At 50.4% G+C, this 12,096-nt stretch overlaps 1 protein-coding gene across 1 annotated transcript; it reads left to right on the top strand.

The window, feature by feature from the left end:
- The first annotated feature begins 3,154 nt into the window (after positions 1–3,154).
- On the top strand, positions 3,155–7,570 carry Ankrd23 (ankyrin repeat domain 23). Its single transcript, XM_051152807.1, has 9 exons — positions 3,155–3,296; positions 4,541–4,687; positions 4,852–4,980; positions 6,166–6,291; positions 6,452–6,550; positions 6,651–6,749; positions 6,849–6,947; positions 7,053–7,151; positions 7,233–7,570. Exons 1-9 carry the CDS (start codon positions 3,270–3,272, stop codon positions 7,326–7,328), a joined length of 921 nt encoding a protein of 306 aa, XP_051008764.1. The 5' UTR covers positions 3,155–3,269; the 3' UTR covers positions 7,329–7,570.
- The last annotated feature ends 4,526 nt before the right edge of the window (positions 7,571–12,096 follow it).

Raw genomic sequence — 12,096 nt, forward strand, 5'->3', positions numbered from 1 at the left:
TCAGGGGGGGGGGGGCGGGGATCATATAACTTAGTCCATGTAGAAGCATCTATTCATTTGGAAGAAAATAAAGCTTATATCTTGATGGTATCTCACAGACAAAGATAGATTTCAAAATAGAGTCCTAAGTATGAGAATGCAAAACTCTGAAGTATTAGGCGACAATATGACATGTCTAACAAAAGCTGTTCCAGCTGAATAAGGCTGGTGCAGTGTTTTTTAAAACCTGTCTGTCCTTCAGCACCCCTGTCTGTGAGATGAAATGACTGCCTCATGGCTGCTCTGGAGACTGAAGAAGCCTGCGAGGGCACTCTGGGGAGTACACTACATTACAAGCACCTTGCGAGAGTACCCATTGCCTGCGTGGCCTGGGAGTGCAGGCCTGAAATAGCAGCAGCTCAGAAGGCCACTGACTGCCTGGGCTACAGAGGAGTTCAAGGCCAGCCTGGGCAATATAGACCCCATCTCAAAAGGTAAATAGAGGGGATGCATAGCTCAGTGGTAGAGTGCTTACCTGACATGCAAAAAAGCCCTACGTTAGTCCCTAATACAATGGGGGGGGGAAATGCCCAGTTCCCGAAGTCTTAACTGACACCGGCTTTTATTCCAGAATTTCAGTTCTGGAAGTATGATCTGTACAGAGTGTAACTGTGCCAGGTGTGGTGGCATACCCCTTTCTTTAATCCTTTGATGGTGGCCCTCAAGGCAGGAGGATCTCTTTTTTATTTTTTTATTTTTTATTTTTTGTTTGTTTGTTTGTATTCATGAATCTGATTTAATTCACTTCATATGATAAGCTGTAGTTGTATCCACTTTCTTGCAAATAATCTTTTTTATTTTTTAATTTTTGGTTTTTCGAGACAGGGTTTCTCTGTGTAGCCTTGGCTGTCCTGGACTCACTTTGTAGACCAGGCTGGCCTCGAACTCACAGCGGTCCGCCTGCCTCTGCCTCCCGAGTGCTGGGATTAAAGGCGTGCGCCACCACCGCCCGGCTGAGGATCTCTCTTTGAGCTCCAGGCCAGCCAGAGCTACAGAGGCCCTATCTCCAAAACCCATGCAACTGTACTTGCTTATTGCTTCTTTTGCACTGCTTGCTAGTGAGGCTGCACACCTGGTCTTTGACCTTCCTGTCTGTGCCCATTCAACACGTTCTTGTTCTTGCTATGTAGTCAAGGCTAGCCTCCAACCTGGAGCCATCCTCCGGCCTCAGCCTCCTGAGTGCTAGGATTATAGGTGTGTATCACCACATCCAGCTTGCTATGGTTTTGTTTTGTTTTTTTTTCTTTCCAATTCACAGGAACTTTATATTATGAATATTGAGCCTTTGCTTTGGGTGTATGCATGTATATAGAGAAACATAGGGTACATAGGGTATATGTATATTAACATTTTCTTCGATGCTATCACTTGTCTTAGGTTGATTGGCTTCCGGTCGTGGACTCTGGTCCACATACTAGAAATGGCGATTTGGCAATAGCTGTTTAAGTGAGCAGAGCTGATAATTACCTCTCCATAGCAACCTAGGCAGATTCATCTTTGTTTACAAAGACATTTACTTACAGGCTCATTTTCAAACTCTGCGTGAGGGCACAAGGCCCAGGCTTCCCCAGCACCAAGAGAGAAAGAGATGCACTGAAATATGCTGTGTTTTTGAAAGGAGAGCACCAGGTATGGTGGCTACTGTAAAGCAGCCCTCGGGAGCTTAGGCAGAAGTACAAGTTTGAGGCTAGCCTGAGCTACAGTATGAGACTGTGTGTGTGTGTTCAGGGGGGAGGGGTGCTGAGAGAGAAGCTGACCTGCTCCCCAGGTTCCACCTACACCACAGTGAGTATAGTTAGTGATGTGTGCCACAGCGTGACACTCTTCAAATAACACGTGCTCTGCAGACACAAGAGGAAAAGTTAGGAAAATGTGTTTTCCCCCGGGGCCACTGAGGCAAGAATAATCAAATAGGTCTTTTTTTTCCTCACCCCTCGCCACCCCCGAGACAGAGTTTCTCTGTGCAGCCTTGGCTGTCCTAGACTGGCTTTGTAGGCCAGGCTGGCCTCGAACTCACAGTGATCTGCCTGCTTGTGCCTCCTGAGTGCTGGGATTAAAGGTGTGCACCACCACGCCCACCTGAGTATAGAGTGACAGTTGCGTTGTACCCTGATGCCCAGCTTCATGAGATGTGGAGAGCAGAGCTAGTCTGGCTTTGTCGGCCTTCTTTCTCAGGAGTAACACTTCCCTCCCCATCACCAAGGTGGTTTTTGCAAAGAAAGCATCTGACACATAAGTCCTGGGAAGCACTCTAGCATCCCTCTGTGGTCTCTGGTCCTCTTTCGGCCCTAATACCCTTGAGCTTATTTGGTTGTCTCCATTGATGTTGCTTTCATGCGCGCGCCTTGTTTACTGGGTGTCTGATTTCCTCTTAAAGGTCAAACTGGAGTTGAGAGCACAGCAGAGTGAAAGGCACCCCTGGCTTCTGAAGGATTAAGGATTTGATTTTGTTGGCTAAAGACAACTTGCCTCGTGGCTGCCTGTCATGGTTACTGCCACAGACCAAGGCCCCTTGTCCTGTCGAAGGGCATGTTTCATGCCCGGACGGTATCTGGTGTGGACCTGCAAGGCTTCTTCAGCCTTATGAGGGCTGATGACAGACAGGCTGGGGCAGAACACCATGTTGGCTGTCAGCCTGCCGAGGGACAAATCTGGGTGGGAAGGGCAGCCTTGAGACTAGCCAATTGGGAAATCACACGAAGCCTAGTTTCATCATGTATCCCATGAGAATTCCCAAGGCATTAGGTCACCGTCTTCTGCCGGCCCTCCTGAGGTCCTCTGTAGGATGCCTGCCTCCTGCTGGCGTGACTGTGCTGGGTCTTTGCAGCATCTTAGGCTGCCCTAAGATACCCAGACCTTAAGGCCAGATCTACATTGTGAGCCTGGGCTCCTCACGAATGGGCTCCTCAGAAGTGTAAGAAATGGCTTCTCTTGGGTCTGGCCCAGGCACCCCAGCCTGTGTGGTGGTAAAATGACTCCCTGGTAAATGTAGGGTGTGGCAGGTGCAGGGCAGTGGGTGTCTGAGGAGGTTGCCTACTCAGCTCCGAACAGCTCCTGCCTTCAGTGGGCCACATTCCCAGGTCTGTATTTTGGTTAGTGTGACAGGGCCCCATAGTCATCCGGCCTGGGCATAAGCTCTGTCCTGCCCCACCCCCAGGAGAGATCTCTCCCATAAAAGGGCCAAGCGCTTTGCTCACTTCGCTGGGTGTGAGGAGAGCAAGGGGGGGACCATGGACTTCATCAGCATTCAGCAGTTGGTAAGGATGTGAGGCAAAGGGTGGGTGACTTGTGAGGACCCAATACAAGGCTCAGATACCCAGACCTTAAGGCCAGAGTAACAAAGTCTGGTTGAGAGCTGGTTTTTTTTTTTGGGGGGGGGGGTCTGAGGGTCAAACTGAGAAGCAAGACAGCATGGTTCTTTCCTGCCCAGTTCTCATGTGAGGGGCATCAAGAGAAGACGTGGGGAGAGAAACTGGGTGACAGTAGAGGGGAAATCCTTGGGTCCTTGGGTTGCTGAGCCTTTTTTTTTTTTTTTTTTTTGGTGATTGTGGTACTAGGGGTCCATGTGTGTGGTACTAAAGCCCACATTTTGGGGCTTCACACATGATGGGGTAGCACTCTGCCACAGAGCTGCACCCTTGAGCTCGTGGCTTTGTCTTTATCTGGGTGGTGGAAAAAAAAATGGAAAACGGTACAGACAGTCCTTAGGTCAAGCACAGGATGGTTGGGATGGAACTTTTTGGAGGGTCTGGCCATTTTGGGTGTGTTTTGGGGTTCCCCAAGCAGCAGCAGTGTAGCTATCTGAAGTGGGTGACACGGTTCATGGAGGGTGTGAGGCACATATTTCTCACTGTGGTGCAGTGGCCCCAGCTGGCTCCTTTTGGGAAGTAGATGGCAAAGCCAGGTCCAAAAGGCATTAGGTTTTTGAAGGCTGACTTACAAGGGAAGACCCAGCCATTCGGCCAGAAGCCTCAGTCTCCCACCATCTGCACCTTCCTCTGTGCTCTCCAGCTCCCTGCATAGCTGCTAAGGGGATGGGTAGGCTCTCGCGGATGGTCACTGAGCCCATTTTACAGAGACCCAAGGGCTAAGAGCAGGGATTTGGGATTTGGCCCAGGAGCTTGGGTCAGGTGGCAGTGTGGCATGACTTCACAGCAATCTGGGGATCGAGGCCCAGCGTAGAAGCTAAGGTGTCACCTGGCATGAACGCAGAGATATAAACAGACTTCACCTCCCTCAACTCTGATCTGCTGACAGTCACAGGCAGTCCTTCCCCTGGGTCTTGGCCATTGCCACAGTTGGCAAAACCTGCAGGTGTGGGGTATGTGTATGTGTGCGCGCGCGCCAACATTGCAGCCCACCAGGAAGTGTTCAGCAGGAAGTCTGACTCCCAGGCTCACAACTGACTCTGTATGTCAGATCTCTTATTGTGCCACACAACTGCTTCCCAAGCAATCCCTCCAGTTGTCCCGACCCCCAACCTACTCTACATGTCCTTTAGGTAAGTGGAGAAAGAGTTGACGGGAAAGCGTTGGAGTTTGGACATGGAGTTCCCGATCCTGGAGGCTGGCCTAGTGGCTGGAGGCTGGGACCCCAGGAGGCCGTGGCCCGGGAGAAACTGAAGGCGGAGAAAGAGAAGAAGAAGAAGGTGAGTGGTCTTGGAGCAAGAGCAGTGTGGGTATCCATGAGCAGTGAGGACCCACAGCCATGGCCATAGCCAGCCAGCGGCTCGGTGCGCCTTCAAGGCAGGAGCCTGCCCTGAGAACCCTACCCTGTGGCTGATGCCTGGCTTGGACATGTCTTCTGCCCTAGATGGAAAGATTTAAGAGCTCCAGATTGACTCTGGACAACCTGACAGACTTGGAAAACTTGGTTCAAAGACGAAGGGAAAAACGACTGAGACACAAAGTCCCCCCCAGGGACCCCGAGCCCGTGGCTGAGGTGAGAGAGAGGTTTAAACTCAGCTGCACAGTCAGCACCCCAGCCCCTTCTGTATTAGCTGCTTAGCTTGTGACGAAATGCCTGGCAACTTGAGGGTTTATGCTTGGCTCACTCTTCCAGAGTATAGTTCACGGCTGTGGGGAAGGCGTGAAAGGGGCTTAAGGGAGCTGTCACACAGCAATCACATGCAGGAAGACAGAGACCAACCCCTCTATCATTCGTTTATTTATTTATTGTGCCAGTGTTTGCCTGTATGTATGTGCACCAAGTACATGTTCATTGGTCAGAGGTCAGGGGAGAGAGCATCATATGTATGCCCTGTACAGATGGCTGTGAAGTACCGTGTTGGTGCTAAGAATTGAACCTGGAACTTCAGCAAGAACAAGTGCTCTTAACTGCCGAGGCACCTCTCCACCCCAATGCTCACTTTTTTTTTTTTTTTTTTAAGATTTTGTTGTTTATTTATACAGTATTCTCCCCACATGTGTACCTGCAGGCCAGAAGAGGGCACCAGATCTCATTACAGATGGTTGTGAGCCACCATGTGGTTGTTGGAAATTGAACTCAGGACCTTTGGAAGAGAAGCCAGTGCTCTGAACCTCTGAGCCATCTCTCCAGCCCCCAATGCTCACTTTTTTTAAGTTTGGTGGTTCGTGTGTCAGCCAGCCTAATCTAGACGCTCTCACGGATGTGCCCGGGGCTTTGTCTCCGTGGTTCTAGGCCCTGTTATATAACAGACATCGTGGGCAGTTAGCTGTAACAAAGTGCTGAGGACGCAGCCACACCAGCAGGTCATTCCAGTTTGCTCAGCAGGGCTGCCTTTCAGCATCTGCTCGCCTGCTCAGCTTTGGGGCTGCTGGCACTAGTGCCCCCTAGCCTGTAGACACATTGCCCATCTCTACTTTTGCTCGTGTTCTGGGTGTCTGTCTATGTCCTTGACATAAGGACATCCGTTATGCAGGAAAGGGGTCTACCTTACTCTAACATAACTGCAAATGCAATGACTGTAGCTCCAAAAAGGCCACATTCTGAGGTACTGGGATCAAGATTCAGAATATGAATGAGGGCACAGGAACAATCAGTATGTGACACACACGTCCCATTCTGAATCTTCCACAACTGTAACGAGACAGGCCAAGTGTGCTGTGCTAGACTGGTGAAACGGCTCTGTTCTGTCCCACCCAGCCGCAGCCCCAGGTCCCACTGGAGCCTGTGGACCTGGAAATGTTCCTGAAGGCAGCAGCTGAGAATCAGGAGGCCCTGGTTGACAAGTACCTGACAGATGGCAGGGACCCCAACGCCCATGACAAGGTAGGGTGGGCGAATAAGCTTAGACTTGTGTATGCCGTCTTGAACACACTAGGCCTTAACTGGGACACTGGTGGTCTGTTCTAGGAAAAGGGGTGGGGGTGGGTGGGTGGCTTTAGGGAGTGGCTCTGCTCTTGGTCTAGTTCTGTGTCTCTGTTCCCAGCTCCACCGCACAGCCTTGCACTGGGCCTGTCTGAAGGGCCACGGACAGTTGGTGAGCAAGCTGCTGGCGGCAGGAGCTGCTGTAGAAGCACGGGACTTGGTAAGAAGCAAGGGTAGCCCTCATGGTGAATGTGGTGGCTCATCTAGTCAGCTGCCTTGTGACCCTGTGGGTCAGAGCACCTCGATGCTTTGTGTTGCAGCTGGACAGGACACCTGTATTCTGGGCCTGTCGTGGAGGACACTTGGATATCATCAAACAGCTACTTAACCAGGGAGCTCAGGTCAATGCACAGGACAAGGTAGGACAGGTGCCTGCTTTGGTAGCCTGTTAGGGCTGGCAGATGCAAGAAGGGTGGCATGACCAGCCCAGACCCAGCACTGCAACCGTTCACCCCTAGATCTGGAGCACCCCTCTTCATGTGGCAGTGCGCATGGGCCATTCTGACTGCCTGGAGCACCTTATTGAGTGTGGCGCCCATATCAACGCACAGGATAAGGTGGGTGTTTGTGACAGAGTAGTCTGAGACAGATGGGGGAAGTCATCTGTGTGTCAGCAGCACTTTCTGCATTGTGCCCGTAGCAGTGACTGACTTTCTCCACAGGAAGGAGACACGGCACTCCATGAGGCTGTGCGCTATGGGCACCACAAAGCTACAAAGCTGCTGCTGCTCTATGGAGCCAAGTTGGGCATGAAGAATATGGTGAGTGCCAGCCAGGTGAGGTCTGACACCTGAGCTGGAGTCCCTGGGAGAGGGAGACTGACTCAGTGTCCTTGTTCACAGGCCTCCCTGACACCAGTGCAGCTGGCACGAGACTGGCAGCGGGGTATCCGGGAAGCACTACAGGCCCACGTGGGGCACCCCCGCACCCGGTGCTGATGACTGAGGCCTGTAGGTCATCCATTCATAGCCACCATTCCATACCCACCCAGCCACCCAAAATGGTTCTCTGCCTCAGTCCCAACTACTCTCAGGCTTTGCTTCCCTTGGGCCTGAGGCAGCAGGTAGAGCAAGCCTCCTCGGGGTCAGCCAGGAAGACTGTGCTCCCTGCCAGGGCTGGAACAGAGGACCACTGGGCAACCAGAAACAAAAGTGGGTCCAGATGAAGGCCAAGGCCGGAGCAGGCGCGAGCAGAGCAGCAGTACCCTCAGCTAGGTGTAGGCCTCTAGCAATTCTTAGCCCAGGAGACTGGCCTAGGCCTGCTCTCCTCTAAGACTCAGATGCGGCCAGCAGCTGCATCCAGGGCGTGACAGGCGCTGGGGCAGCTCACAGCCGCCCTCTGGGCAGTGTTTCCCAGGACGTCATTCCTATCTGTAGCAACCCTGATAGTGTCTGGAGTAGTTCTAGCCATCTCTGGTTTTCAGAACGCTGAGGGGCATGTGAACAGAACTGAGGCCCTACAGAAGTCAGTACCTGCTAGGTTGCCCCAGAAGCCGGAGCCGGAGGAACTGAACCTCGGTGTTCCTCTGGGGAAGCTCCGCCTAAAGGTGTCACGCAGCCCCACTTGCTTTGTGTGAAGGCAGAGAGCCAGGTGCTGGGGATTGCTTGTGGCCCACTCAACACTTGGGGTGGTGGCCCGCAACCCTAGCTTACCCTAAGGCTCTCATGCCCCTGGTCTGGAGGAAGTGCCTGGACTAAGCTTTCAAGCCCTGCACACTGGGGAGGATGATGGTACGGTATGTCGACTGGTGTAGAGGCTCCCACATGGCCCCTTTCTTCCTTTCCCTTCCATCTGTCCTAGCTTCACTGGTGCAGACCTGTACTACTGGCAGGGCCAGCTCCTTCTATGCCAAGAAGTGGACAGTCAAGAGCTGGGCCTCCTCCACTGAGGCTTCAGGCCCAGGAAAGGGCTAAAAGGTAGAGGCTTTGCCTCCCACACAGCCCCAAGTTGACATCCATTTTGCAGCAGCTATTTTTAGCCTAACTTTGGCAGCCTCTCTGGCCACTGTTACTATGTGAAGAACCGAACCTGACTGGTGTTCCCTCCTAGGGGGCACACACCTTTCTGTGGGCAGGCCCTGCCAGCCAGTGTGCACGCGACACTGGTGCCGTGGGCAACACAGACATTCAAGACTACTTAATGTGAAGACGACTCCTCAGAAATGAGGGTGTCTAGTTGACTCACAAAGCCACCTTTTTTCTACAGATTACTGTTTTCTCATTAAACTGATTATCCACCACTACCTTGTCGTACTGGAGCTGGGAGGCAGCAGCACATTGGGTTACACAGCAGAGCCAAGTCCATCAGCCATGCCAGCTGACAGCAATGTGCCACCAAGTGCTGGGTATGTGTGTTGTCCTGGCTTGTGGCTCTCATGATGGACAAGTTCTGAAGGTGACAGTTCTCAACTTCAGCTGTTTTTAGAATCGCCATTAAGAAGTCCTGATGGGTGCAGAGGGACACAACTTCAATCCCACTACTCAGAGGCAGGTCCAGGCCAGCTGGGGCTACAGTGAGACCCTCCTCAAGAGTCCCAATGTGACTGCATCAGAATCCCTGAAGGTGGGCTCCAAGTGTTAGCTGTGGACATGGTTGTCTGTGTGTATTAGCAAACTACATAAGTCTAGGAGAGTGGTGGGTGGGAAATACCTACCTTAGTAGTAACAGCCCAACAGACGTCAGGATACAATATAGCAATAATCCACCTCCCCCTGAAACCAGTGAACATATGGATACAAAAAACTGCTGTTACAACTGCTCAAGTTTAAACCTAAAAAAGCTGTAAGATGCCCGAGTCTACAAATGGATTGGAAGGCACCACATACAAAGATGTTGGTTCTTCCCAAGTTGGAAACCTACAGGGTTAACAGTTCCTACCAAAACCCAACCCAAGCTCGGTATAGACAGAATTCTAAAGCTTGCAAGCAAATGTACATCGCAAACCGTTTTAAGTTCCTGCATGTAATCTCGCACGTGGGAGGACTCAGGGTTGCTTTGAGTTCCAGTATAGGTTGAACTAGTGTGAGACACATCTTCTAAAAAGGGTGTGGTGCATGCTTTAATCCAGCACTTGGTAGGCAGGTGGAGCGCTGTGAGTTCAAGGCCAGCTGGTCTACAAAAGCAAGTCCAGGACAGCCAGGACTGAACCAAATGGGGTGGCATGTACCATAAGCCAGAAAGCTGAGGCAGGAGGATCATTGAGTTTAAGGGCAGCACAGGCTATATATTGAGACTGACTACAAAAACACCATACCACCACCACGTTCCAACTTGGAAAATAAAAGCAGCAGGTATAGGATTCCGTGCTTGTGTTCCAGCATCTGGTAAGCTGAGCAAGGGGCACCATGAGGCCAGCCTGGCCCACAAACTGACACACCCTTTTGTTTTGAGACAGGATTTGTCCTTTGTAAACTCAAAAGATCTGCCTGCCTATCAGTGCTAGGACTAAAGGCATGCCCTACCCTGTTTTAAGAGAAAAGATAAAGTGGGATCAAGAGAGTAAGGGACAGAAACTAATGACAACTGACAACTCAGAAGCCATACCAAACACCCAAGTGACTTAGAGGGGCCGATGCCTTCTACAACCAACGTACACCTCCTTAGGCTAAACATGAAAGGGGAGAGCTAGCATTGGGGTCCTCAGAGAGCAGGCCTAACAAACACAAAACCCAAACACCAATAACAAAACAGTTGTGGGGGCTGGAGAGATGGCTCTGCAGTGAAGGGCACCAGCACTAACCACGCTTCCAACGACAGGGGTTCGATGCTCAGCATCCCCATGGTGGACGACAACTGTAACTCCAGTTCCAGGGAAGGTCCACTGTCTTCTGGCCTCTGTAGGTGCTAAGCATGCACAAGGTACACAGACATGCATGCAGGCAAAACAATTTTTTTTTAAAAAGCTATGATCCAACCAAGCCTTATAGAAACATTAATTTAAAATGGACAAGTGTACATGTAAAACAAACTATTTCAAACTCTTAGGGAGGGGCTGGAGAGCTGTTCTTCCAAACGACCCAGGTTCAAATCCCAGCACCTGTAACTCCAGTTCCAGGAGATCTGACAGCCTCCCACAGACATACATGGAGGCAGAACACCAAATAAAATGAAAAATTATTAGGGAAAAGAGGCAATCTAAGACAGTCAGATATGCTAAAAGTACAAAAGAAAATTTGATAAAAATGAATTTAATCACAGTTTAAACACCTTCAGGACTACACAGAGAAACTCAGTCTTGAGAAACTAAAACCAATGAACAAAAAGACCCACCTTTGTTCTAAGACCCTGCTGTGAGAACACAGCCACGGTAATACTCTGTTACTAGAGAACACACCTGACACGGGCGCTCGGGAGCCTGTGGTTGCATAATAAAGAGGGAGCACATGGCCTGGCCTCTTCACCCCATGGTCATCATGGGGCAGAGAGGAGGAAGGGGCCAAGGCCCCAACAGCCCCTTTGAGGGCATGCCCCAGTGACCCCAGGTGGACCCAAGGGCAGCCTAGGGAGTAAGTCTTTAGTACACAGGCCTTAGGGGAACAACTCAGATCTAGACTACAGCACTATACAGGTTAAAATCTTTGCAAACCAAAAATCCAACAAAGATTTCTAGATTATGAATATTTGAAGCAGGAAAGGGAGTAGATGTACAAATAAACAAAGCGCACAGGCTATCACCACAGTGAAAGCAGATACACACCGCTGGGTCAAGGAAGAGCAGGTGAGCCGCACAGCTGAATAGTGCTGGTTAAATCTGTATGACCACTCGGAGGGGCTGGGAACCAGCTCATTCCTACATTGTAGGAACCTAAGCTTGTACTTGGCTACTCCAAGAGGCCTGCCAGTTCCTTTTTAAGAGGTGCACATCCTGGCAACCTGTCCATAGCACTTCCCCAGGGCAAACACCAATCTTTACAAGGAACCTGTATGTGAATGTTCATAGCAGCTTTATTTGGAAAAGGCCAAAAATTGGAAACAACCCAGCTGTCCTTTGGCAGGACAATGAATATACCATAGGATACAATACCACTCGGCAAGAACAAGGAACAAACCACTGATCGTCTCCAGAGAACTACACTGAGTGAAGACGTCCATCCCAAAGGCCACGTGCTGCATGGCGCCTTAAACAACATCTTGAAATGGCAAAATAAGAGATAAGGAGCAATATAGTGGTTTCTGGGGCTTGGGGATGGGGCAGGCTACTCTGAGTGGCAGTCCAGGGGGACATGTGCCAGACATGCAGGGCTGCAGAGCTCTGCACGTCATAGTTTGTGAGATAGAACCGCTGAGGAAAACCAGGTAAAGGGTGCATGGACTATGAATCTTTGTCACTTCCTATGAATTGGCAGTCACTCTAAAATACAGTTAGGTAAAAGGGAAAACAATAGCTCTAAGTGCATTTTGGCATCCTGCCTTGGAATCCTGCAACAGAAAAGGATATTACCAGAAAAAAAAGTAACATCCAAATCAGGCCTCTCGTGAAGAGTACCGCACTAATGTTGACATTTTAGTTTTGATAGGAACCCCAAGGTTATTTAACACGTTAACATTAAGGGAAGCTGTATAAAGGGCATGTGGAACAACTCTGAATTTAAAGCTATTTCAAGACCACAATCCTGGACTCAAGGTGAGGCCAGAAATCCAAGGTTCTAATTTAACAGGCGATTCTGGGGTGCAGCCAAAATTCAGAATTCTGTTCTGGAAACAAAT

Source organism: Acomys russatus, chromosome 11 (assembly GCF_903995435.1).
Source record: "Acomys russatus chromosome 11, mAcoRus1.1, whole genome shotgun sequence".
Taxonomy (NCBI): domain Eukaryota; kingdom Metazoa; phylum Chordata; class Mammalia; order Rodentia; family Muridae; genus Acomys; species Acomys russatus.

What these genes read in the sequence shown, in the direction of transcription:
- Ankrd23 (XM_051152807.1), top strand. Translation starts at nt 3,270, where the DNA reads ATGGACTTCATCAGCATTCAGCAGTTG. An exon ending in AGAAAGAGAAGAAGAAGAAG is followed by an intron (nt 4,688 to 4,851) that starts GTGAGTGGTCTT and finishes CTTCTGCCCTAG; the next exon opens with ATGGAAAGATTTAAGAGCTC. An exon ending in CTGTAGAAGCACGGGACTTG is followed by an intron (nt 6,551 to 6,650) that starts GTAAGAAGCAAG and finishes TTTGTGTTGCAG; the next exon opens with CTGGACAGGACACCTGTATT.